The sequence below is a fragment of the Ursus arctos genome, unplaced genomic scaffold (genome assembly GCF_023065955.2).
Source record: "Ursus arctos isolate Adak ecotype North America unplaced genomic scaffold, UrsArc2.0 scaffold_24, whole genome shotgun sequence".
Taxonomy (NCBI): domain Eukaryota; kingdom Metazoa; phylum Chordata; class Mammalia; order Carnivora; family Ursidae; genus Ursus; species Ursus arctos.
Window position 1 is genome coordinate 23,549,376 of NW_026622919.1, and position 27,267 is coordinate 23,576,642.

Below are 27,267 nucleotides of genomic sequence, written 5' to 3' on the forward strand. Positions count from 1 at the left end.
TGGCTGTCTCTATCTCTGTCAAATAAATAAATAAAATCTTTAAAAAAAAAAAAAAAGAGTCTGCCTTCAGGGGGTGCCTGGGTGGCTCAGTTGTTAAGCATCTGCCTTCGGCTCAGGGCGTGATCCCAGGGTCCTGGGATCAAGCCCCGCATCAAGCCCCACATCAAGCCCAGCATCAGGCTCACTGCTCTGCTGGGAGCCTGCTTCTTCCTCTCCCACTCCCCCTGCTTGTGTTCCCTCTCACACTGGCTGTCTCTCTGTCAAATAAATAAATAAAATCTTAAAAAAAAAAGTCTGCCTTCGGCTCAGGTCATGATCCCAGCATCCTAGGATTGAGTCCCTCATTGGGCTCCTTGCTCAGCAGGGAGCATGCTTCTCCTTCTGCCTGCCATTCCCCCTGCTTGTTCTCTATCTCTCTCTCTCTCTGACAAATAAATTAATAAAATCTTTTTAAAAAAGAATTGGTGGTTCTTTTAGGTGGCTCCTAAAATGCACAACGGATTCATTTGCATTTTTAACATCCAGGCAAAAGTTCCATGAAATAGTTGTGTTAATATGGACAGTAAGGTATATGGCTGTAGGAGATGTCAATTCTAAGGGCTTTTTAAAAAGCTACTAAGTAAAATTAAAGGAGATATATCCAGGATACTGAGGGCATTTATCCCTGTAGACAGAGCTTAAAATGGAAGAGCATAATTTTGGTAATGCCGAAGGTGACGAACTTTCAACAGAAACCCCAGTCCTGGGGCGCCTGGGTGGCTCAGTCGTGTTAAGCATCTGTCTTCGGCTCAGGGCGTGATCCCGGTGTTCTGGGATCGAGCCCCACATCAGGCTTCTCCGCTGGGAGACTGCTTCTTCCTCTCCCACTCCCCCTTCCTGTGTTCCCTCTCTCGCTGGCTGTCTCTCTCTCTGTCAAATAAATATTAAAATCTTGAAAGAAAGAAAGAAAGAAAGAAAGAAAGAAAGAAAGAAAGAAAGAAAGAAAGAAACCCCAGTCCTGGTTTACTCATTATTTCCCCTGCCATCCATTCTTCTCAGTTGAATGCCACCAATTTTGTGACAAGGCATTATAAGGAATGCTCATTCTCCTGCCTGAAGCACAAAGTGTCTTTAGGGGTGTAAATTCCCCAGTTAGTTTGCATAGAAAGTTTCTTTCCAGATTTAGAAGGATGCTACTCCTTGGAGAAGAGGCATTTCTAAATTTAACCACCCATAGATAGCATGTGCAGTGTTAAAGAAATAATTATTCTGACACTTGTTAAACCATTAAGAAAGACTTTATCCAGGAGTATTGCCATAGGGACATCACAATAGAGGAGAGAGATTGTGCTCAACTCCAAATACAAAAAGGACAAGCGGATGGAAAAGTACTAAGAGAAGACATTAAGGATGGGGGGGGGGGAATTACGGCTGAACCTACTTAACAGGATTCTTGCTGAAGACATGCCAGGGATTGAGCAGTTATCAAGGGTAAGGAATTCCCTCCAAATTGACTTAGCAGGATTCTGAGTCTATTCTTACTGCAATTAGGAAGAACACTACGTTGACAGAGAATGCTAAAAAATAATTTCTTTATAGAAAGGGAAGGATGAAACACAGAAACGGGGGCACCCAGGGAGATTGTTGGGTCTCCTTTAGGGACAGGCGGAAGGATGATTAAATGCCAAAGGGGGTCTCATCTGTAAGGCCCTTAGTGAAGTGTTACGTAGAGGCAGGAGAAAAATGAGGATGACCTCTCCATGGCCCTTTTTTGTTCAGGACTGAAAGAAATAAAGTTCTGGGGTTTTCTTCAAAGTAAGTAAACGGCTCATTCTAGGGGAAGAAATAGGCTGCTTGGGACGAGCTTGCTGTTCGAGATGCGCGAAAAACCACATAGCGCAGCTGAGCACTACAAGTCCCAGCAAGCACAGCGGCGGGGACGGGGCTTGGTAGCCGTTGTGACGTAGTGGGCGGGACCAGATGGGATCGGCTCTCCCCTGGGTTTTTTAGCCCCGCCCCTGTCCCTTGGCCTGCCCTGTTGCTGTTGCGCCGACGCCGGCTGCTACCCCCGGTGAGTCCCTGGAGTGAAGTAGGGCTATTAGGGGCAGTTGGGCCTTCGTGTTCCCCAAATTCAGACTTCCACTCTTCAGAAAGGACCTTGGGCAGGCAACGGTGCGGCTGGTTTCGGTTTTCACTTCCTTCCATCTTTCTAGGGTGACAGTAAGTGCGAGCGGCGTCATGGCACCCCTGGAGTCCCGTCCGCGGCCTTGGAGGGTTGAGGGGCAGTTTTCTCCCGAGGAGGGCAGAGCTTCAGTGTTTGTGGCCGGGTGGCAGGCTCCTTGAGCAGGAGGGACCCCTCTGACGGGGGTTGGGGTCTTGACGTCACGGCGTCAACCCCCCCGCATCCGTCAAACCCCCCCCCCCCCCCCCCCCGGCGGGCCAAGATCTTGGTAGTTCCTTAATCTCTGTCCTTGACGACGGCATCAGTAACGCTGTTCGCTACGAGGCGGAGGCGGGGCTCTGTCCCGTCACCGTAGGCAAGTTACTTTCTCTTTGGGCCTCAGTTTCCCTGGCTATGAGTAGGCCTGATCCCTAAAGTCCCTTTCCTTCAGATGAGGCCTCCTGTAACTGGAGATATTCTAGGCAGAAGAAAGAGCAACTGGAGTGTAATGACCTGCTTCTTTACCGTTGATCTCCCGAAACCCCTCCCCACCGCCACCATCAGCCCAATTTAATTTGGGGGCTAATGTTCCCCCCATTATGATTTCAACCCCTCCTGGGCATATTAACTTTTTTCTATCACTTGGATTCTTTGCTCCCCATGCAAGCCAACAAGTGGCTATTGCTGGAGCTGATGTAGAATCATATAGATGCTATGTATTGTAACTTACTTCCCTGATTGCAAAAACCATCTAAAACAGAGGACTTTTAAGGTCTTTGTAGATTATGTAGAGTACATAATTAGAGAATATCCAGGTGACTTACTTTCACAGATATTTTCAAAGGGCCTCTACCTGAAACTCTACCTTTTAGCAGATATGACAGCTGTGGAGTGAAAAGGACCCCAAGAAAGGTGGTGAGAGTTACATAGCACTAACAAGTATTATCTTTCAAGTCAGATAGTACATCTAGGGCTCTTTAAACACTTTGTGCTTGTTGATATAATACCATGGTTCCTTATTTCCTTAGATGAAAAGAGAGACTGTTAAAATGACCTCTTTCACTTTCTTTTTCTTTCACTTAGGATCATCATTGTAGCTGGAAAGTTTCTTCGAGATTTTCTAGCCTGATCCATGCGTTTTACTGATGAGGACACCTGAGGCCTAAAGGGAGGTAGTGAGACTTAGCCAAGATGTCACAGCTAGTTAGTGGCAGAACTAAGACAGGAACCCAGGTCCCTCGGCTCTTACCCTAGATCCCTTTCCACTGCACTTCAAACCCTGTCACTACCCATGTCACTTCAGGGGTTAGCACAGTCACCCCTTTCAAGGAAAAAGTGTACCATCTCAGCTAAGTTACATAGAGGATTAGGACACAGCGTTGAGGCTTTCACACAGTTTCTTCTGGTTGCCTGCATCTCATGTCCCACAACTTTTTTTCTTTCCTTCCCTCATACTGCTGGCACTGCTGGTGTGGGATGTGGCTGAGGGCCTGCTTCAAACAAGCAGGGCCGCCAATCCCAGCAGTTGTTAATGAGGAGTGTTACAAGCCTCCCGGGGGTAGACAAGTTCTCTTTTAAGGCGCTCTGAAAGATTTTAGGTAAAGAACTAGAATGAACTTGGAGATTTTGGATTAGAGCAAGTGGCTGAATAATTTGAAGACCAGTGACTGTGTGTCTTTGCTTTTGCTCAGGGCCGTAGTAACCACCGTCCAGGTTCTTTAAGGGTAGCTTTGAGCAAGCGTGTCTTCCAGGGCCCGGGAGGAGTAGGGTCCAAATCAGTTCATCCATTTTGCTAATTGCTACTAGTTTCAAAAGTTACGTAAGCAGGATGAAGGAATTCGATGAAATGTGGTTTGGTTTTTTGTTTTGTTTTGTTTTGTTTTTTTTGCGTATCTTTTGTTTTTACTGTTCTCAAATGAAGAATTGATTTGCATTTCCTTCTTGGCTTGGGCACATTTGGTTTCCTTCTGTGAACTAATCCAGATAAACTACTGATGGCCTTCATTTCTCTAACCATGTGCCCACTGGTAGAAAAGGCTAATGTAAAAATGCTGGGCATACTGTACGGTAGAACTTCGGTTATTTTTTAGTAAGATTATTTCTTCTTCATGGTTCAGCACACGGGGAAAATCTTTAGGAAAATCGGTGAATTGATTTGGTTGAGTATTTGCATTGTTAGGATCTGAACCGGGAAGCTTTATAATATTTTTAAATTTTTCTGCTAAAAAGCTTGTCAGTGTACTTTACAGTTGCACTCAGAGCGGAAGTAGCATTGGCTTTTCCTTTTCTTCAGGAAAACGTAAGAGAATCTCTGCCCTCATGGAACAGTCCTGGGAGTAGTATATTAGGCTTGAAAAGCTCATTAGATGAAAATGTGTCAGGTGTTCTTAGAAGCCAGAAGCCAGTTCAGGGGACTCATTTTAAAACACATTGCCTGTTATCGCATACATCCTCTGAGGACCTTCATCCTTTTGGAAACGGAGCTGAAAAAATCAGAGTCCAAGTAAAGTGCTTCTGACAGTTTGTAGACTCTCTGCATTATTTCCCCTACTCAGTGGTTTGCTTTTAGACATCCCTGTTTGTTTTCCCTGCGCAGTCCTCACGTGGCTAGTCTTGGGCGTGAGGGTAGGAGGAGGGAATTTGGTAGAATATCATCCCATGATTTCTAGGGGGCCTAATTCATCCCACTGCTTTTTCATGACTCCGTAGCTCTCCAGGCTTCTAAATTTAACTTTTGCTCTTTTTCTATTCCTTTTCACTCCCCTCCGTGGGTATCGTCAGAATTAGAAATGGATGGCGGACAGGTTCTGTAGTGGGGGGAGTGGTTGAAGGGGAAGTTGGTGCTTAAATCATTCTAGTTTTTCTTCCATATCCTCTGCCCCCTCCATGAACAGTCCTTTCTGGACCGCTTTGACAGCAAGGTGATTGCCCCAACCATTGTCAGAACCCATTTCTCCCAAGGAACCTAATCACTGGGAGGGAGGAAAGGATTTTAAGGATCACTGACCTTAAAAATTAGTAGTAAATACCTTCCTTCCAAGAAAAATTAAATGAGGTACCTTCTTGCTGACCCGGTTCAGATCAACATGGTTATGCTCATGGCCTTTTACCCGTGGCCTTTTCTGTCCTCAGCTTTGGTAAGAAGCAGAGAAGCAAAGCCATGACTGTTCTCCACTCTGCTGCCTCCTCAACCCCTTCCCCAGTCCCAGCAGAGGAGAGTTTCCTGTTTCAAGAACAAGTGAATTCCAAATACCCAGAGAGCCATTAGGTGTGCTCTGAGTCATCCCGGAAAGGTGATGAGATCTCTGAAATGGGAAACGTCATGGAGTCTTATATTTTTGATAAGCAAGGAACCAAGACTTTTGACTTTTCCAGACAGATGATTTGATACTCAGATGAATGAAAAGAGCTAGTTTCCACTGGCTGTACCTACACTCAAGCCTCAGAACATGAGTTCCTTTGTGTCCTTTCTTCAGTGTTCTGTTTGTGAGCTTATAGACTGATTGTTTCTCTAGTAGGAAAGAGGGTGTACGAAGCCTTCATACCCTTGGCTGGTCTTGCCTTTCAGAGTAACATCCATTTGCAAAAACAGCTTGCCAGAGTTTGTGTGTGTAGAAGGTGGGTGATGGAGTGTGCATTTTATGGGTCCTTAAGGAAATCAAATCTGTGCCTTTTGTTTTTTTGGCACTGTGCCACTTGAACCAGCCCTGCCAGCTGAACCAGCCATACCAAGAATTGACATAGCACTCGGAGATTATCATGTCTTCACTCCGTTTTAGAGAAGAGAAAGCTGAGCAACAGCAGCCTCTCTAAGGGTACCCAACAAATAAAGAGTAGGGCCTAAAAAAGAATCAGCCCCACGGTCATTCACACCATTGTTTAGCTACAAAGCCCCTTCCTTTCGCTTTTTGATGACTCACATGCATTTCACTTATTCAGGGAGTAATCAGCAGTTACTTTGGGCTAGGCAGCATGTTGTGTGTGCAGGGGTGATAGTGTTCCCAAGTACGAGAAGAGGGAGTTGGGTACTTAGGTTAGTTGAGAGACAGGCCCTGAAGCCCCTCTCACGTGAGTGTTCTTTATGATCCACAGACAACAGATTAAGTCATTTCACAAGCTCAGATAAATGCTGCTCCAGGCTGAGGACAGAGGGGATATGCCGGCCTCAGTAAGACTCGAGACGCCTAGGAAAGAGAGGGGTCTGCAAGCTGAGAAATCTCCCTGCCCACCCCCACCCCACCCCCCCCGCCACCCCAGCATCCAAGACATCACACAGGCAACAGCTTGTATGAGGAACTAGTTCTGACCTACACTGGAATGCGACCTCCCCCTTCCTCAGAAAAACTGATCTGAGGTTTGAGGTTAAGGATGTGGCAAACTGTGTCACACACCAGAACGCTAATACATTTCTTAGTTCCTTAGTGCAATCCCAAGAATAGACGGTTCAGTGCCGCCAAAGACCCCTTGCCTTCTCTGTGAGAAAATTGACGACAAGATGAGTTGGAAGAGGAGGCCTGGTTGTTTAGCGTTCAGAATAAAACCAGGAAATAAGTAGGCTCAGGCAGCACTAGAAGGGCTGTGGTTTTTTGGTTATTGTACTTATTTTTAAAAATCGAGTTGTATACAATCTTCCAACATGTTCCAGCAGCCGAATTTGTAAGGTATCATACAGTAGTCCCCCGTATACAGCCCTCCTTCAGCTGCTGGATACAGCCGCAATATTGTTTCCCTTTCCCAATGAAACCCTGGGTTGAGGATCGTGGACTCACTGTTAGACCCCGGGAGCATTTAGAAGATGGAGCAGGTGACTTTTGAGAGGCAGGAAGTGTCAGATCTCAACAATTCGAAAGACTTTTGTTTCTTGTTTCTTTTCTATATCGTTTTTACCTCCCAAATAGTTTGCCATCCTTTTTTTTTTTTTTAAAGATTTTATTTATTTATTTGACAGAGCTAGAGACAGCCAGCGAAAGAGGGAACACAAGCAGGGGGAGTGGGAGAGGAAGAAGCAGGCCCACAGCGGAGGAGCCCGATGTGGGGCTCGATCCCAGAACGCCAGGATCACACCCTGAGCCGAAGGCAGACGCTTAACGACTGCACCACCCAGACGCCCCTAGTTTGCCGTCCTTGATCACATTTTATTTGTACCGTGACCTGCAGAGGTGAAATACAGGTTCTATCCCCAGTGTTATAAATAGGGATCCATGGGGCTCCCGGGTGGCACAGTCGTTAAGCGTCTGCCTTCGGCTCAGGGCGTGATCCCAGCGTTCTGGGATCCAGCCCCACATCAGGCTTCTCTGCTAGGAGCCTGCTTCTTCCTCTCCCACTCCCCCTGCTTGTGTTCCCTCTCTCGCTGGCTGTCTCTCTCTGCCAAATAAATAAATAAAATCTTTAATAAATAAATAAATAAATAAATAAATAAATAAATAAATAAATAAGGATCCAACTTACTTGCTGTCCTCCAAACATGGGCAGCATTTCTCTCTTTCGTTGCTTTTTTTTTTTTTTTTTAAGATTTTTATTTATTTATTTGACAGAGAGAGACAGCCAGCGAGAGAGGGAACACAGGAAGGGGGAGTGGGAGAGGAAGAAGCAGGCTCCCAGCGGAGGAGCCTGATGTGGGGCTCGATCCCAGGATCACGCCCTGAGCCGAAAGCAGATGCTTAATGACTGCGCCACCCAGGCGCCCCTCTCTTCCATTGCTTTTATGCATGCCATTTCGTTCACCTGGAATTTCCTCACCCCTCTGCCCAAAGGCTTATCTTCCTGGAGGGCTTATCCAAGACTCTACTCACCCCTCAACGCTCTTCTTCATTTTCCTAGCCAGTTGCATCTCTCCCTCTTTTGAACCCAAGAGTGTTTTGCACTGATTCTGTCCATTTGTCGGTCCCTTGGTTCCGCATCTAACTGCCATATTGCATTGGGACCCTTACAAGGGCAAAGACTCTTGCCAGAAAACAAAACAAAACACCCCCCAATATTAAGAAAATCACTAACGTCTGCCAAGCCCTTTCTTCTTGCAGACTGTGCTAGTACTTTATTCTGTCATTCTACATCTTTCTACTTTGTGGGGCTCTATGGCAGGTAGGGATTTAAGGCCTGTAGACTTTACATTATTCAGTTAATGACGTAGGTGTTGATAGCCCCATTTTACAGGTGGGGGAACAGCATAGAGCCTAGCTGATTCAGTGAGTTGCTCAGGCGTATGCATTTAATAGGTAGTGAGGTTGGAATTTGAACTTCACCATTCTGGTTTCAGAACCCATTTTTGTCACGGGTGCATGTCAGATAATCTGCTCTCGACCCTACCTTTCTTCTTGCACCCATGCCCAGCTCCTAGCAGAGTGTCTTAATACATACGTGCAAAGACTCAATAATTGTAGGATAAATGGAACTGAATGGAGCAGCAGAAATCTAGAGAAATTGATATTCAGGAAGTCACAGGACTCGTTGGGATGAAAAATCAAGCCTCTAGATCTTACCATTCCCAGCTCAGGTTGTTTTCTCCTAGGCTGCCTTGCTTATTTAAGGCATTTAGAAGGAGTGGCACAAACAAGCTATGAGCAGAGAGTAAAGGTATGTGAGGGTGGTGGTGCCTGTGGTGGAGATCAAAGACATTCTTGGAAAGTTCTTAAAGCATAGGAAGCTATGAATGCAAAATGGCTCAAAGTGAAACAGAAAGCAAGTTGTATGATCTCAATCCTTGTCAGGCTTTTGCTTTTCCTGACTTGCCTCGAATGGAATGTTCCCTGGGTGAGAGCCCAGAAATCTCCCAATGTTTCAGACAACACTTTCTGAGCCTTATTCTATCCTGTATCTCACAACAGGACGCCCACCATGGAAGAGACAGTAGAAGATCCCCCCACATCAGCTGTCTTGCTGGATCATTGTCATTTCTCTCAAGTAATCTTTAACAGCGTGGAGAAGTTCTATGTCCCCGGAGGGGATGTCACATGCTATTATACGCTCACGCAGCATTTCATTCCCCGCCGAAAGGACTGGATTGGCATCTTTAGAGTAAGTGGTTAATTAGCGCCAAGTGACTGGGAACTAGAGATGACTCTTCGTTACCTGAGTGTGTGACCGTCTGTGTGTTATAAGCACTTTGCCTCTTATGTCTAGCCTTTTCTAAAAGATTTTATGTATTTGAGAGAGTATGAGGCTGGGGGGGGGGTTGCAGAGAGACAAGCAGACTCCCTGTTGAGCGAGGAGTTTCCACAGGATCGTGACCTGAGCTGAAGTCAGACGCTTAACTGACTGAGCCAACCAGGTGCCCCCCACACACTTTTGTGTGTGTGGGGGGGGTCTGACCATCCCCCCCCCTTTTTTTTTTTAAGATTTTATTTATTTGAGGGAGAGAGAGAGAGCGTGCACAAGCAGGAAGAGCAGCAGAGGGAGAGCTAGAAGAGCTGAGGAGCCCGACGTAGGGCTCAATCTCAGGACCCCGGGATCGTGACCTGCGCTGAAGGCACGATCTGACTGAGCCACCCCGGCGCCCCTGGCCAATTTTAAAATCCTAAACTAAACTCCCTGGTACTTCCCTACTTCCCCCTTCACATACCAACATGTGCTGTGGGACTCAAGTTTTAATTTCAATCACAAGCCAAAATAAGATGGCAAATCATATAGCCCCCAAGTTTTATTATGCTTTCAAAGGCCAAATGTAAATGTTTTAAAATTATTCTATTTTGAAATATTCATCTATGAGTTGACTGGGATGAGTGGCCCATTATGTAATTTCTGTGACTAATTAAACATTGCTTTCTTACTTAGAAGAGTGTTTAATTTGTTTTAGTATGAGTATTACATATCTAAAAAGGAGGTTGAGAAGTTACCTGGTTTGACATCCTGCATCCAAGAAGTTTGTTCCTGAATAAGTAATGACTTGCTTCTTTGTAAAGATTTCCACGGATAGAAATTTTCTGAGGTCCCTCAGGGACCTCTTCTAGTATCTAACACCCTGCCAGTTCAAGTACAGAAATGTTACTTTTTTTTATTGTAGTCAACTTATTCTTTGCCTTCCTTTCTCCCCCCATCTGTGTCTCTCTCTGTCCCACACATCTCTCTCTCTCTGTCTCATGCACACACACACACACACACATACACACCCCGTAATGACAGATCTTCCTATTATAGCCAGAGACAGGAGATAAAGGTCAAATTTAAGTAATTTACACTGTGAGTTCCAACGTCAGTGACCTTTGTTTTGACACCTCAGTATGTCATGTGCTTATTTGCCAATGTTGTTCGTTCTGAAATCAGACATCATTCTCGACTGCACTGTGAAGGAACTGGTGCTTATTCACGTCCCTCGTAGACTTACTTTTCCTTAATTGTTTGGAATTCCAAGATAACTGATGGAGCCATGGAAGCTGGTGTTTAGAGGCAGGGATAATAGACGACCCGAGAGACACTGGCGAGTATCAGGCCATCTCCTGAGACTGCAGGATATTGACTTGTTAGACTGAAGGATGTCCTGACATAGAAAACTGGCACACTGGAGTGTTTCCTATTTTGGAAGACGATTGTTGTTTTTTTCTTCCTCATATGTAGCAAAACTGTTCAGTAGAACTTTCGACGATGGAGCTATACCTTCACCGTCTAGTCCGAAGGCCTCTAGCCACATGTGGCTATTGAGCACTTAAAATGTGGCTAGTGAATTAACTAAAATTTAAATAAATTTAAATGGCCTCATGTGACTAGTGGCTATCATTCTGGACAGTGCAGATATAGATAATTTACAAAGAGGACAATTCAAAAGTTGCTTATTTTCCTTTGAAATGTAATCTAACTTTTTTTTTTTTTTTTTTTTTGCAACTTGTATTTCTGTTTTGCCTAGACTGGTTGTGTTTTCCGAGGACTTAGCAACTTCCAGTGAGGACTTGACCATAAACCAAATGAAAATCTTAGACTTTTTAAAAACAAATGTTTAAAAACATTTTTGAAAAATGCCTTTATATTTGGAATGCTTCATGCATTTCAGAGGTATCGCCATGATTCCTTGAGGAAAACCGTTAATACAAAAAATGGCCTCTCATGTTCACTGTCCATAAAGCTATTGACTTGAACAGCTACCCAGAGCCTGAAAGAAAGTTTTAGGACTAGTAAAGAGAACACAAACTTTTTGAGAACATATGATGTGCTTTGTCTTTCTGGTTGTGTGTGTGTGTGTGTGTGTGTGTGTGTGTGTGTGTTTTCCAACCGAGCCTCACAGCACAGCAGCACCCTCAGATAGGGAGCATTATCTCTTGTGCACAGATGAGTAAAATGCATATACTCAAGATGGTGACTTTCCCAGTGACTAAGTGGTGATCAGGTTTGTTTGATTGCTAGACTTCTGCTTTTTTGCCTATTCTGCTGAATTCATATGAACAACAGATGGTAAATTACAAAATTACGAGTTGACTTCAAGTGTTGTCTTTCATATCTCCCTTGGAAAGCTCACCTGGTATTCTTGTAGTGTAGTCTCTCTCTCTCTCTTTAAAGATTTTATTTATTTATTTTAGAGAGAGAGCGAGCAGGGGGGAGGGGCAGAGGCAGAGAGAGAATGTCAAGCAGACCACACGCTGAGTGCGGAGCCCAGCGCAGGGCCCAGTCCCACGACCCTGAGATCATGACCTGAGCCGAAATCAAGAGCTGGACACTCAACCCACTGAGCCACCCAGGCGCTCCTCTTTCTAACTTTATTTTTAAAAAACTCCACACCACACATGGGGCTCAAACTCACAACTCCGAGATTAAGAGTCGCGTGCTTGGGGTGTCTGACGGGCTCAGTCGGTGGTGTGTGTGACCCTTGGTCTCAGGGTTGTGAGTTCCAGCCCCACACTGGGGGTAGAGATCACTTAAAAACATTTTTTTTCTTTTTTTCTATTAAAAATAAGTCGCATGCTCCATCAACTGAACCATTTGCAGTGCAGTCTCACCCATATTCCTCAGCTCCTCACCAGTCCTGACACTGGTCCTTCCTGGCACCAAGAGGACGCTTGTGAACTGTTTTTGAACGTGCTGTATGCTGTGTCTTCTCAATGTAGCAAAAGCTACCAGCAATGAGAGAGCCTAACGGAAGTGGGAGTTGGCTTTCCTGGCTTTAGTGCACAATCCCGTGCTCCGTGTTCCCCTTTCCCTGGGCGTTGAAATGTTCCCAGAGAGGGGACATGTCATGCCACGGGACTGGGACCCCTCAGGGGCAGGGGCCAAGGCCAGAAATTGCAGGTGGCCAGAAGTTGTTTCCTTGCTCCCAGACTGCAGTAATTCTCAGGCCTTCCCAGATGATATTTTGGTCACAGTGCATTAAGAAACTCCAGGATGTGAATGAAGACTCCATAAAATCCCTGCTTCCTGTACCGCCGCAGGCCGCGGTGGCTCTGAGATGCTTACAGCAATGGGGTGTGTATTAATGAGACACTAAAACATGCCCTGGTATGTTCTGATGAGCTTTCATGTAGCCTTTGCAACCCCGCACGGATGCCTTCATATATAAAAATGGAATTTATTTTTAGTTCTTTTTCTTCCCACTGGGCTCAGGCAGGGTCAAAATCTGGCCATAAATGTAATTTCACTTCTCATTTGCTGAGTGTTCTCCCCTCGAAGACACAATGGCTCCCTTTCTATTCTCTGGTGTGCCCTTATCTTCTGGATCCGATTTGAGCCATCTTTCACCCCTCTTCACATTTACTGAGAATATATTCCACTTAGCCAGCTTTCTGCTCTGAGGCATATTCTTCAGTGTCCTTATATCATGACTTACTGCACTCAAGACCTAGAGGAAGCCTCGATGACCACCAGATTATTGTCAGTATCTTTGTCACCAAAAAGCCTACATTAAGCACACATTAAGAAAAACACCGATGAAAATCTATAGACCGGACTCCATTATATGGGACCTACCTTGTCATCTAAGAACCCTTTTGCCCCTCCACTCCCACATGCACATGATTCAAAGAGAGCATTTTTTTAAACGCACGAGTATAACCAGGTCAGTGTGGGTGACAAGACTGGCCTGCACACAGGAGAGGACGGACCCGTGGAGATGGCGGGTCAGTAGGGCTTCCTGATAAAGAAGTTCTAAGAGCACTGCTGGGAGAAGGTAGCAGGATCAGATTCACAACCCCAGAATTGTCTTCCCTGTTTTCCCCAGTCACTCGCCGTTCTCTGTCTGATGTGGTGATAGAATTTTTGGAACTCTTGTCCCGGGTGTCGAGAGGTCAGTTTTCATTTCCTCCTGAGCCGGGCATTCTGGACTATGTGTGCGTGCCAATTTCTAGTTGTATTCAGACCTCGTACCACGTATCATAATGGATTCACTCTATTGTATTTTCACATAAACAAATAAGAAGTAAGTGCATTTTAAGAAGACTTAGCACAAATAAGGACTTTGCCCTGAGCGCGTTTGGATGCTGAATGAGAGCCTTCTGTCATTGCAGGTGGGATGGAAGACAACCCGTGAGTATTACACCTTCATGTGGGTCGCTTTGCCTGCTGACCTAAGAAGTGAATCAGCCAAACAGCAGGAAGTCCAGTTCAAAGGTGAGAAAAATACTGGATCAAACGTGTTTGAAGACAGCAGCTAAGACTAAGTCCCTTGAGCTTAAGCTTTCTGGGGCAGATAAAAGACTTCCAGATTTTCAGTTTTCTTAACAGACCTTATTTTGGATTAAAAATCATGTTGTGTTTTCAGCTTATTACCTGCCCAAGGATGATGAGTATTACCAGTTCTGCTATGTGGATCAGGATGGTGTGGTCCGGGGAGCAAGTATCCCTTTCCAGTTCCGTCCAGAAAATGAGGAGGACATCCTGGTCGTTACCACTCAGGTCTGTAAACATCTCACCTCAAATCCTTTCCTGCCATTAAGAGTAGTCATTTCAGGATAGGGTGGAATTTGGATCCATAAGCCTTTACTGAATGTCTTAACAGGTACTATGGGGGGCGCCTGGGTGGCTCAGTCGTTAAGCGTCTGCCTCCGGCTCAGGGTGTGATCCTGGCGTTCTGGGATCGAGGCCCACATCAGGCTCCTCTGCTGGGAGCCTGCTTCTTCCTCTCCCACTCTCCCTGCTTGTGTTCCCTCTCTCGCTGGCTGTCTCTATCTCTGTCGAATAAATAAATAAAATCTTTTAAAAAAAAAACATAGGTACTATTGGGAGAAATGTATACAGTACCCACTCAAACCTACTCAGGAATGACTTAGGAACATTGAAAAGAATCGCAACAATAAGTGATCTCTCCTTTCTATAAAAGTGCTGTAACTCAGTTGGGATTCAGTTGTTCCCTTAACTTTTCCAGTTGCTTAATTTTGGCCGTCTGCAATCTTACCACCACAGTGAATTTATAAGCTCCTTTGAGGAGGGACACACCAGATGTGCTTTGTATCTCTCAGTTCTTTTATTTTTTTATTTTTTATTTTTTTAAAGATTTTATTTATTTATTTGACAGAGAGAGACAGCCAACGAGAGAGGGAACACAAGCAGGGGGAGTGGGAGAGGAAGAAGCAAGCTCCCAGCAGAGCAGGGAGCCCGATGCGGGGCCCAATCCCAGGACCCCGGGATAACACCCTGGGCCGAAAGCAGATGCTTAACGACTGAGCCACCCAGAGTCCCCATCAGTTCTTTTATTTTTTTAAAGATTTTATTTATTCATTTGACAGAGAGCACATAAGCAGGGGGAGTGGGAGAGGGAGAAGCAGACCTCCCGCTGAGCGGGGAGCCCAGTGTGGGACTTGATCCCAGGATCCTGCACTCTTGACCCAAGCCGAAGGCAGACGCTTAACTGGCTGAGCCACCCAGGCGCCCCTACCTCTCAGTTCTGACCCAGAGCCTGTCATATACGAGTATGAGATTCATTCACTGAGTTACTTCACAGGACACCTTTCTATCCAGCACTGCCGTAGGCAGTGAAGAATTGATTAAATCACTTGCTGTCCTTGGCCTCGGGGAGCTAAGTCCATTAAGAGAGACAAACAGTACTAAGTGTTTGCAAGAAGAATCTACATTCTTCTGTCATTCCCCCTTTTAACTCTTTATGACCTTGATTTTGTTTGTCTTTCTTACTTGGTAATGACAGGCTCCGTGTTGCCATTACACAGACGCACCTACATCACCCCCTCCCTACCTACTGAGGAGGTGCTCCCGTTCAGGGCACACAGATGTCGCCGTGTGAGTGGGGATCCGCCAGACCCTCAGCCTCCCAGCCTATGGGAATGTTCCGCTGGAGGGACTTGAATATCTCTCGAGCTACAAAGGGTCAAATATGAATTCATGGGATGCTCTTTCGTAGGGCGAGGTGGAAGAAATTGAGCAGCACAATAAGGAGCTTTGCAAGGAAAACCAGGAGCTGAAGGACAGCTGTGTCAGCCTCCAGAAGCAGAACTCAGACCTGCAGGCTGAACTCCACAAGAAGGAGGTATGGCTGCTAGTTAAACAGGAACCTGAAAACAAACCAACAAACAAAAACCATGAACCTGGAGTACAGAGGTCAGGACTGAATAGTGTCTCTTATCAAGCTCCACCTTCTGTTTTGCTTGTGATCTTACTGCCTTATATTAATGCCTTTGAATAGGCATAGTGTTAAAAGTTTTATGTGGATTACTTTATTTAAACTTTGGAATAGGTATTATTATTACCCCGATTTTACAGATGAGTAACCTGAGGCTTAAAAGGGTCCATAACCTCTTATACGGCTAATCTGTGATGGGGCCAGGATTCAAACCCAGGCAGTCTGACTGCTTCTTCCTAGTCCTATGTAGAATGTAAACTGTTTGCTTTGATAAACTAGAATGTGGACATCGAGAGAGTAGGGAGTATAAAAGCAAGGTTGCAGGGTTTCCAAACTCTCAGCGACTTCTCTTTTGAAACATCCTTCCAATCAGCAGGTGGCAAATGAGAGTTGATAATGCAGGGAGCTAAAGAGGAGATTCTTCTCCAAGGACTATAAACTAATCACACCGAGGTCATAACCTTAGAAGTTCCAGAACATGCAAACCTTGGCAGTCACCATCTGTAGAGCCCTTGATCTACAGGCGAGCAAACTGAGGCCCAGAGGAGAGAGGAAGAGGTCAGTTTAGTGATCACGCTGGGTCAGGACCCCCTTCTCTTGACTCCCAGACAGACTGTTCTGTATACACTGCTGTCACACAAATACCTGTGATGTCCTCAGCCCCGGGCTGGTAGAGTGTGGGTGACAGGTCCGGGCTATGGATCCGGCCTATTCCAGGCAGTGAGATAACAAACAGAGGTGGCAGAGATGTAATTCACAATCTCTCCGGAACCGGTGTCTGTCCAGGAGCCCTAGAGCTCACCTGCCAGGTTCTAGCCAAGGAGTCAGAGGGTCTGGCTTCTTGGGTTAGCTCTCCTACCGACTCACTACTAGATGTCATGGTAACAGAAGTCAGTATTTATTCAGCACCTCCCATGTGCGCTGTAATTAAGGCACTGTGATTAAGCGGATCCCTTCACTTAATCCCAACCACCCAGCAGCTCAGAGAGGTTAGGTGACTTGCTCAATGTCAGAGTCAGTTCATGACTTTGAAAGGAGCTTGGATATGAGCTCAGATTTTTTTGATGTTAAAACGCATGTTTTTTAGGAATTAAAATTACAAACAATAAAAATGGGCAGGAAAACCCATGTGTTTTAGAGCCGGGAAGCCAGGACCATAACAACGGTTATGAACCCCGTCTTTGGAGTCACACAGACTGGTTGTCCCACTTACTATTTGATGAAGCAGGAGAAATTTCTTAACATCTCTGAACTTCAGTTTCCCTCTCTGTAAAAGAGGGATTGATAATACTTGTTTTCTGAAAGAGAGACTAGTACACCCGTGTTCATAACAGCATCTTTCACAACAGCCAAAGGGTGGAGGCAGCCCAGTGACAGACAGATGGACGCACATGGTTTAGCGTGTAGATAACAATGGAATAGTATTCAGCTTTAAAAAGGAAGGAAATTCTGACACATGCTACAAAATGGATGGACATTGAGGACATTAGCTGGGTAGATTGGGTTGGACACAGAGAAACAAATACCATGTGATCCCTCTAACGAGGTACCTGGAGGAATCAACTTCATAAAGACAGGAAGTAGAATGTGGTTGCCAGGAGCCGGCGGGGGGCAGGAGGGATGAGGAGACAATGTTTCCACAGTATGGAGCTTCGGTTGTGCAAAATGAAACTAGTTTTCTGTGGGAGGATGTGGTGCCGGTCGTACAACAATGGGAATGTACTTAATGCCACTGAACGGTAGGCTTAAGAATGATTAAGTCGGGGCGCCTGGGTGGCACAGCGGTTGGGCGTCTGCCTTCGGCTCAGGGCGTGATTCCGGCGTTATGGGATCGAGCCCCGCATCAGGCTCCTCCGCTATGAGCCTGCTTCTTCCTTCCCACTCCCCCTGCTTGTGTTCCCCCTCTCGCTGGCTGTCTCTATCTCTGTCAAATAAATAAATAAAATCTTTAAAAAAAAAAAGAATGATTAAGTTGGAAAATTTTATGTACATATTCCTACAGTTTTTTAAAATTATTTTTAAAAGATGATAAATTTATAAATCTTGGAGCTAAAAGCAGGAGTTGGTATTGACGCACAAGTTTGGCTTCAGTGCAGAATGAAGTTGGGAAAGAAAAAGCAAACGTGTAGGCCCAGTACGGGGGCCACGAGCCACCTGTGGCGCTCGAACACTTGAAACACAGCGCCTTGTGATATGCCGTGAGCATAAAGGATATATCGGAGTTTGAAGACTGAATGTGCAAAAAATAAAATACTTTCTTCTTACTTACCTATTGAAGCAATATTTTAGATGCATTGGGTTAAATGTACTATTAGTAAAATGAAGCATATCTGTTTCTTCTTACTTTTTTAAATGTGGCCTCTGAACTTGAATGACGCTTGCGGCGTTCGTGGATTTGTCGGACAGCATCTTTCAAAGAGAAAAGCCACTTTATGTCATTTGCTGCTGTGTCCGCAGTGCAGAAACAGTGCCTCATAGGCACTCATTAAATATTTGCTAAATGAGTTAATGAACAAATACAAGCTCTGGTGGAAGAGAAATTAAGGTGAATGCGTTTCGTGGAGACAACAGATTAAGAACATTTTAATATGGAAACCGCTTTACTTGGATGTTTCGTTCACTGTCGTGTCGTTACATATAATAAGTGCGTGACATGGAGTCAATGCTCAGTTAATATTTGCCGGCTGGCTGAGATACGAAAAATTGTCTTAGACGTGGTCTGTTCCTTTGACGTCTCAATCTGCAGGAGGAGCTGGAAACTTTAAAGAGCACCAGTAAGAAATCGGATCAGCGAGCAAAGGCGCAGAAGGAGCGCTGGGAGACGGAGCTGCTTCGGTGAGCGTGGTTCTCGGTGGGGGGGTCTGCTGTGTTCCCGACGCCCTGCGGCGGGGTCAGATTCCAGCTCCGGATTCGCTCGAGAATAGTCTTCCTGTTGCGGCAGTGGTAGGTATGATTCTAGTTGGAGAATTAGTATCCGAATGGTAAGGCAAAGTCACCTGAATTCAGGTATTCATGTGAAGTGTCGAATACGTGCAGTGTGAGGTCAGGAAGCCGACACAGGACTGAAGAAGAGTGGATTTTAAACTAATTCCACAGCCTTAGGGCCAAGGCGGCCTCAAATTGTTGAAGGCCTGGGGCATCTGACCCGGAATCAGCGTATTTTTCACGCAGTCCTCTTCACCTCCACAGACTGAAAGAAGAAAACCAGAAGGTGTCCTCAGAAAATGAGAAGATGGGAGTCCGAGTGGATCAGCTCCAGGTCAGTGAGGCCAAACCTTTGCCAAAGTGTGTCGTCTTATCCTGGCCATCACTCCTCCGTGGTGGCCCGAGAAAGATGCATTTCACTGTAGTGAGTGCCTAACTGGACCTTTCAGGGCGTCGGACTAAAGGTTCACGGGGTTTTCTATTCTTGACCCCCCCCTCACACACACACACCATTACTTTTATAGTCCCAGCCCACAAGGAACTGAATAATTTGTTGAGTTTATATTTATCATGAACTCTTACGATGGAGAACTGTCAGCTCTACCAGTGCTTTTAAAATGTGTTCGTTTAGCTACAAAATCTTTTGAAGCCAAGTCTTTCTCAAAAGCCTAGAATGAAAAAAAAAAAGTCTAGAACGTAAAGCAGGTAACAGCTGAAACAATCCTGGTTTTAGGAAGCTGCGCCCCAAAGAGTGGTTTGTTGACTTGTCCTCAGTCGAGTCTTACCCCTAGGCTGGGGGGTAGCGCTGGGAAGTGGGCGTTCGAGGGGTATTTGGCAGCTGGGAGTTGCCAAGGAGCACGCACGTCTTTGTGTTAGCGTACGTTAAACAGCATCGTTCCTGTTCAGTTTGCTTTCTTTTATATCTTGGTTATATTCACTGTTTGTGCTTTAGGCCCAGCTGTCAACTCAAGAGAAAGAAATGGAGAAGCTTGTGCAGGGAGATGAAGAGAAGACAGAGCAGCTGGAGCTTCTGAAAAAGGAAAATAGCCAGCTCCTCCTCACTTTAACTCACCAGGTAGAGTCACGGATGGAAGCAACATTTTTAGGCATTTGCGAGATAATACATACATGCTTCTTTCTTTACTCTGTCACGTACCTGGCTCGCGCTGGCCGTGGGAAGGGTCTCAGAAGAAGCCATCGGAGAGGAGGGATCTCCCGGCTCTTCTCAGAAACTATTAGGAGAGGACTTGCTCCTCTCCCTGCCTGCTGCATGCTCGTCAGCGCCGCAGGCCCTTCCCCAGTGTGTGCACGCCCGTGTTTGCCCCTGACATCTGTTTCTTGTGCAGAGGGAGCAGCAGAAGAAGCTGGAGCAGACCGTACAGGAGATGAAGCAGGAAGAAACCACTGCTAAGAAGAAACAACAAGAGTTAACGGCACGTCTGTTTTTGGACAGCTTTGTGGGAGGGAGCCTGCAGGAAGGAAGGGAGAGGGTCTATTTTCAGGTGACAGAAAGGATAAAAAAGACAGGAGAATAGCGCTTACCACTGGACACAGAGATATTTGGAACTTACAAAACGTTTAGGAGAGGTGGCCGTTTCTACTGTGTGATGAATGGCAGAGGGATATTGAAAGAACTTCATGACGGGTTGTCATCCCCAGAGCCTTGAGCCAAGAATCACCCAGAGTCGCCCCTACCCCCTTCTTATCATGGGGGCAGACAAATGAATGATTCTAAAGTCGAGCTCTACAGTTAGAAAATATTACAGCAGTCAACATTTTTGTTATAATTAATATAATACTAGCGATTATCATTCTAAATTATTCTGAGCTAGCTATAATAATATAGTAATGAAAGCCTAATTGATTGATAAATTCCTAGAACAGATTGTTGGAGAAGAGGCCTCGTGGTGATGACAGGTACCAGGAAGCCCCATTTTCGGAATTGATAGAAGGGTATGAGGAACCCTGGTGTCTGGAGGCTATCCAGCTGTTGGGATTATAAGTCAGGTGGTATCTGCAGTGAGTGCAGTATCGTGCACTCACTCAGCCACTACTCAGTCAACCAGGGGCTGCCTACCGCATGTAAGCTACTAGATAGTCCAGCATGATCAAGAGGAGAACAGAGTTAGAAAAGCAGCCACTTACAGGTTATCAGCCCAGAGAAACGTTTTCTGTGGCCTAGATGGTGTTTTTCAAAAATCGAATTGGTTACCAACAACTAAAAAGGGGAACATTTCCCATTTTTAAAAAAATGTGCATTTCTAGCTTCTTGCAAACTTCGAGGCTCTGGCAGCGTGGAGCCCGCATCCCCGCACAGCAGCGATGCCCAGGCCGGGTGGCTGCCGCTCCCTGTAGATGGGGCGCGTGTTCTCCACTCACCTGCAGCCTCCACTGTCCCGTGGCCCTCCGCTCCTTCACTCAGCCCCGTCACTGGCCCGGCCCCTGGCGGCACGTTGGAGTTGGTGACCTCTGATGTAGCCGAGAAATCACTGTTTAAATAAGCTGTAGCCCTTCAAAGGTTTGCACCTCCTTGTGGCAGGTCGGGGTCTCCTGGGTTTTCGTGGAGTAGTTTTCCAGACCCAGGGGCTCAGTTCTTTCTTCCTCACAGGCCCGAAGGGCCCCTGACGGTGAGGACTGTGTGTCTTGTGCTTCAGGCGCCTGGGAACAAGAGCACGGCAGTGGAGGAGCAGTTAGTGCAAGAGGTGGGACGCCTCAAGGCAAAGGTAGAGGCCGGGAAAGCCTGCTTCTTAGAGAAGTACAAAGAGTGTCAGCGACTCCACAGACAGATCAGGCAACTCAGGGCCGCCGCGCAACTGGTAGGTGACAGATCAGGGGCCCAGGCAGCCGGGGGTGTAAAGGTCCGTGGTTCTTAGACCGAGCCCGGAGGTCTGCCCACCCTTGTTAAGGAGAAACAGTTCTCTTTCTGGTAAAAAGAGGAGGGTTGGAGCGTGCGGCCAGAAACCAGTCTGGGGGTCCCCGGAAAAGCAGAGGCCCCAGTCCAGCCGTGGGTCTCAGGGAAGGTTTTTGTAACCATCGAGCGGGTTTCCATGCAGACTCAGAGAGCCCTTTCTTATTTCTGCCTTTTGAGGAAGTGAAGCAGGACCAGAAGAGCCAGCAAGAGCCCATGGGGATGGGGAGCCGGGAGCCTGCAGTCGGCAATGTCATCGGGTAGCCCCCCTCGCATTACTACCTCAGGGTCGGCTAGAAGCGCACAGCAGTTTGGGCACCAGCGTTCAAATAAAAAATCTTGGAAAAAAAAAACCCAGAACTAGTAGGATTAGCTTAAGTGTTTCTGTGAGGTATGTGCACGTGTCTGTCTAGGTAGGCGATGGGGAGCACGGAAGCATGCCGAGCAGCGTGCGGTTTATGAAGTTAGGTCAGCCCGTCACACCGGGACGCCCAAGGCCTCAGTCCGGGTTCCTTGGAGCCTCGGATAAATGCCTTCCGGGGTTCCTTCTTCCTCAGTGTTCCTGGAGTCCAGATGCCTGTCCTCACTGGGAGGGTGTCCCACCGACCTAAGTGCCTCACGCTACATCGAGGGAGACGTTTACTCAAGACAAAGAGGCTTGTTTCCATGGTTGGGTGCCGTTAAATAGGGCTCCATCGATCCCTAATTCTGATAAGTCAGTCTTGGGGCTTTTCCCAAGCTTATGACTTTTCCTCTCTTTGGTCACTTACACTACCAGTGAAACCAAAAGAAATCGCCGTGTCGGTGCCAGGCCAGGCCTTCGGGCACTTTGTTACATCACTTCTCCACAAGTCAGTCTCGCCTCCACCGTGCGGCCTCCGCGCCCCAGCTGCCTGCTCCCCCACCTCAGTCCCGCCGCTCTGGGAAACCAGATTTTCAGCAGGCCCCTTGTGCCCCACCTTGGGTCCCAGTTACAATATGTGACCCGAATCCTGATTGTTTTTTGTTCTTGACAGGACGAGAACGCTGGTCTGTCAAAAACACTGAGTGAGAACAAGATTATCTGTAATGTTCTGCAGAGAGAGAAAGAGAGATTGGAAAGAGAAAATGATGTAAGTGTGTGCAACAGGGAAGAAACCCCAAGGGTTTCGTTTTGTTTTGTTTAAAGATTTATTTATTTATCTGGGAGAGAGCGCGTGTGGTGGGGAGGGGCAGAGGGAGAGGGACAGAGAGAATCTAAAGCAGACTCCGTGCTGAGCGCGGACCCCAACGCAGGGCTCGGTCTCACTACACTGAGATCACGACCTGAGCCAAAATCAAGAGTCAGCCCCTTCACTGGCTGAGCCACCTAGGCGCCCCTGGAAACCCCAAGGTTTTAAGAAGGTGCAGGGTGACCCAGAGATGTGGTGATTACAAAGCCAAATAAAAGAGCCCTTTCTGGGACAGTGGGTGAGACCATTGCTCCTACGGGTAAATTTAATCTGGTTTCCTCATCTACCGCGAACCCTCCCTTGGTTCTGTCACTGAAACTTGTTTGCCATGGCAGTAGTCAACTTGAAAGGGACAGCCCTGGTGAAGATCTGACGTAATTCATTTTGCTTTTAACCTCACACCTGTTGTAAGTATTGTCTTTGGGGAATGATAGCCTATGTCATTCTTAGGCTAGCTGCAGGACCCCTTTCCTTGAGCACAACTCTTTCCTTCTCTTCTGCTACCAAACCGGGGCAGTCGTGGTGGTCTATGCCAGTGCCGGACCCATGGAAGGCTCCTAACAAAATGCTCTGCCTTCATTCATTCATTCATTCATTCATCCAATCAATATTTATTTTCTGCTGCGGGTTAGACACAAGCTACTCTTGGGTGACTGACGACGATGGCAGCAAATAAAGAAGCTGCATGTGGGGACGCCTGGCTGGCTCAGTTGGAGAAGCCTGTGACTCTTGATCTCGGGGTTGTGAGTTCGAGCTCCATATTGGGTGTAGAGATTATTAAAAACAATAAATAAAAACTTAAAAAAAAAGCTATACTTAAAGGCACTTTGCTGCTCTTGCATCAGAGTTAGGGGAGCGTGCACGCTGGCTTGTGCTCCTAGACCGACCCCGCCGCGGTTCCCCATCGCTGCCCTCTCTGTAGCCCTTGCAGGCCGTGCCCCCAAGTGATCATCTCTAGCTTTAATTATGTCATTTATGCCAATGCCTTTCAGTATCGTGGGGGCCTTCGGACTCTGTTTCCGGTCCTGTCGTCCTCATCCTCTTGATTTAGATAAACAGAGCTTGACTTTGAAATCTCTATTTTCTGGTACAATCTGATGGGGCGGTGGGAGGAGGGAGGGAGGACACACACGGTTTGCACCAGGGAGGGAAAGATCTGATATTTGAAAGCTTTTTTTAAGAGCTGTAGTAAAGCCCTCTTAAGATGTGAAGGGGCAGTTTTCTAACTTTTTTTCTAAGAACTTTGTACATGCTGTCTGTCCTTAGAGCTTGTTCTCTGCCATTCTCTCCCTCATTCCCCGCCTCTCTTCCTTCCTCCTTTCACTCTCTCTGTTGGTATATCCATGTGAAAGGATAAAACGTGAAGAAGGGAAAATTGTATCAGATGAATATTCACACTGTGTGAGAAAATTGTTCCAGGAAGGAGACAAAAAGGAGCATTTTGCTCTCAGTAATATGCGACAGCTTCAGCCTTAATAGAGCCCCTGCCCCCCCAGACATGCACACACGTTTGTACCCCACCGGGGTTGGTATGCCTTTAGAGACTTCAAATTCTTTTTTGCATTAATCCAAACAAAATTTAGCATATATTTAAATTCAGGCATAAAGAGCTCAGATCTTCCGAGTGCGGAGGCTGCTGTTCCCCTTTAGAAGAATTACGATTTGTCGGTTCCTGGGATTCTCCAGTCCCACATGTTCATCGAGAACTACCCGTAATGGGCATCCCCTAGCCAGTTGCTTGTGGCCATGCTTTGTCGTTGTCTTCCAACGTGTCTCTGAACATTCTCTCCTCAGCTTTTGAAGAGGGAGAACAGCAGATTGCTGAGTTACATGGGTCTGGATTTTGACTCTTTGCCATATCAAGCGCCTACTTCGGATCAAGGAGGTGCTGGACAAAACCCAGGACTTGTCTTCGGAAACCCGTATTCTGGTAAGACAGCTGCCATTTGAGCGAGAGGGCCTTTGCCTGCATCTCTTTCCCCCGCTAATTTTTTTTTTTTTTTTTTTTTTTGGTCTGAGATGCTAATTAAGTCCAGTCTCGTTGTTAAGACTTGCTGGGCAGAAGCCGAGGATCCGATAGAAAGATTGCCAGGCGAGAAGTGTTAATTGAGAAATAAATCTGTATCTAGAAGACGCAAACCAGATCATTCGCCGAGAGGCAGCAGACACAAATTGAGTCCCGTGGCTATATTCCAAATATATAAATCAGGGAAATGTGTCTGTGTAGAAGATATACACGTATAAAGCTGAGGAAGCTAATTAAGGTTTGGAAATGGAAGCATAAGAGGTGGGGTAGGCCGCCCAGGCATGGGCAGTTATGGCGGCCAGTCGGATGGCCTGACCAGTGGTAGCGGGAACGTGCCCCACAGAGACCCCGGGGTGGTTTGGAGGACAGGAAATGGGGATGAAAACCACTCTTGTCACTCAAGGACAGAGGGTCAGATTGTTCTTGCCAGGGACAAGGGAACAGGGAACTTTTCCTCTTATGTCTCCAAAAGAAGACCTCGTTTCCTTTCTTTGGACAGTTTAAAGCAGTCGTGTTCTCTTAAGAGTCACAACCAAATCTTTACATCAGGCAGGGGTACACATTTATTTTCTCTTTGAAAATATTTTTAAGCATTTCATTTAAAAATACCTGTTTGCATGGCTTCAGCCTTAAAATCTATTCTCAAATTGCTTTCTTATTAAATTGTGACTGTTTTTATTAAAATCTCATTTTCCCCATACTGAAAAGAGGCTTTTTTCTTCCTGATTCTATAGCATACACATGGCTATCGAAAATGCCACGTCATGATTTTTTCCTCTTTTCCCTTTATCATTGACCTCACTCCCCTCTATCAGCAGTTAATGGTAGTACATAGGAGAGAGAGAGTCAGAGGCCGTGGGGAGAAAGGGAACAAGGGGAGTTACAAAACCAGCTGCTAGAGCACAGCTGGAGAATCCAGGGGTGGTATTTCTTTCATCGAATGAAATCTTTTTCATGATCCTCAGGTATCCAGGAGAGTTCGGCCCCAAGCCTGGTAAGTATGTGAATCATGAGCCTGTCTACATCAAATCCTTGCGAAATGCCCCTTCCTGCCCCAGTTCGTGGGAGAACCATAGGGAAACTGGTTCATTCTGGTAACTCCAGAAGTCAGCTGGATCAGTGGGGGCAAACCCGAAGCTGAGGGAGCCCGTCGAGGTGGGGAGAAGAAAGCCCAGGTCGCCCACCAGCTTTCTGCTGTAGGCCTCCACCTGTGAGCTGAGTTTGGTGCCAGAACTAGGGAGCATATGTGAACTAGGCAGCCAGCCAGCCCAACAAGGTATGTCCGGTGCCCCTTCTGGGCTGGAAGCTCTTGGAGTGCTCTGACAATAGAAGGTCCTTTCAATCCTGGGGTAGAGAAAGCCTCAGTGAGCGTCTCCAGATGTGACGTCGTTCATTCATCCTCTGCTTCTAGAGCCCCTCCCACGTGCCAAGCACTGTGCTCCATGCTGAGGCTATAAGAGAACAGGAGACGTGGCCTCTGCCGCATAGAGCTTACGACTGTCCTGACGTCTTTGCTCTTCCTCCCAGCTCGGCGTCAGGAGATGCCCCACCTGCAAATCAGGCTTCGCTGATGACCTTTTCGATGGCGCCACGGAGCAGCGTACGCAGAGCCTTTGTTTGAATTGTCCGATTTGTGACAAGACCTTCCCGGCAAAAGAGAAGCAGATCTTTGAAGACCATGTGTTCTGCCACACTCTCTGAGCGCCCCAGCCTCCTGCTCTGTACTGTACCTCGAGTTTTATAGAGTAGAACCTGCTTCTACTTAGATCTGTGACCCACGACCCCGCCTAACATGAAATTACTAGGGATTTAATCAGTCCTGCTGCCCCAAGCGTGGAGTCCAGTCGATTCTCTGCAGAATAGTGGTGGGGGCTGTCACGGCCAGCCTTGCGGGTTACTACCTTTCACATCACTAACTAGCTGCATCATCCTCGCCTCTGGTGCCCAGCCTGCCGAGGGTCCCCGGGACAAGGGCCCTGGGCTGCCACCGAGCTGGCCCTTCATTCACAACCGGCTTGACTTGAGTACTAAGTGATGCGTTTTCCGAGGTGTCCCAGTGCCCTTTGAGGTCAGGCGTGGGCGTATTCGCAGTCCTAACCCTCCGGCTGCTGACTGAGCAGAGGTCGAGAATGTCTTCCTCTTCCTCCTCAGGTCTCTCTGTCCCACTGGTAGGATTAAACTAGCCACAGATGCCACCGCACAGAACTCACATCCAGTTGGGATACCAAAGGTTTCTCATCTTGGTTTCTCAGCTCCCAGCAGAAGCATCTTATTCCTGAACCATGAACACAAAATATTTCAGTCACAGAAAGCCTTCTTTCTCTCTGGATACCTCTGTTTGGCGTTTTCTACTCTTCGATCTTTCCTATGCACATAACCGCACATAACCTTTATTGTAAGTCCTTTCTTAATGATTAGTGATCAGTAGGACTTGTTAGAAACTGTCTGGGTCTGCAACTTTCTGAGCAGATGAGTTTGAATATGGATAAGTCAGAATAATGAGAACTGTTTGTTAATCTCTTTAACACTAAAAATAAACTCATCCTATTTTGGGGACATTGGTCATTTAAA

At 46.5% G+C, this 27,267-nt stretch overlaps 1 protein-coding gene and 1 long non-coding RNA gene across 4 annotated transcripts; both read left to right on the plus strand.

Moving 5' to 3' along the window:
* Positions 1-1,970: 1,970 nt before the first annotated feature.
* CALCOCO2 (calcium binding and coiled-coil domain 2) lies at positions 1,971-27,267 on the plus strand. 3 transcript variants are annotated; one of them, XM_026513074.4, is made up of 13 exons: positions 1,971-2,050; positions 8,965-9,154; positions 13,561-13,663; positions 13,815-13,948; positions 15,408-15,533; positions 18,373-18,461; positions 18,816-18,885; positions 19,504-19,626; positions 19,898-19,984; positions 22,476-22,571; positions 24,465-24,600; positions 25,662-25,690; positions 26,224-27,267. In XM_026513074.4, exons 2-13 carry the CDS (start codon positions 8,975-8,977, stop codon positions 26,395-26,397), a joined length of 1,347 nt encoding a protein of 448 aa, XP_026368859.1. In that variant the 5' UTR covers positions 1,971-2,050; positions 8,965-8,974; the 3' UTR covers positions 26,398-27,267. The 3 variants fall into 3 exon arrangements, with proteins under 3 accessions (XP_026368859.1, XP_044245222.1, XP_026368860.1); XM_044389287.3 differs by having other exon boundaries at positions 1,988-2,199; XM_026513075.4 differs by having other exon boundaries at positions 2,006-2,151.
* LOC130544711 (uncharacterized) lies at positions 20,086-21,812 on the plus strand. The gene is made up of 2 exons (XR_008961212.1): positions 20,086-21,367; positions 21,640-21,812. It is a non-coding gene; the product is annotated as an uncharacterized LOC130544711 (long non-coding RNA).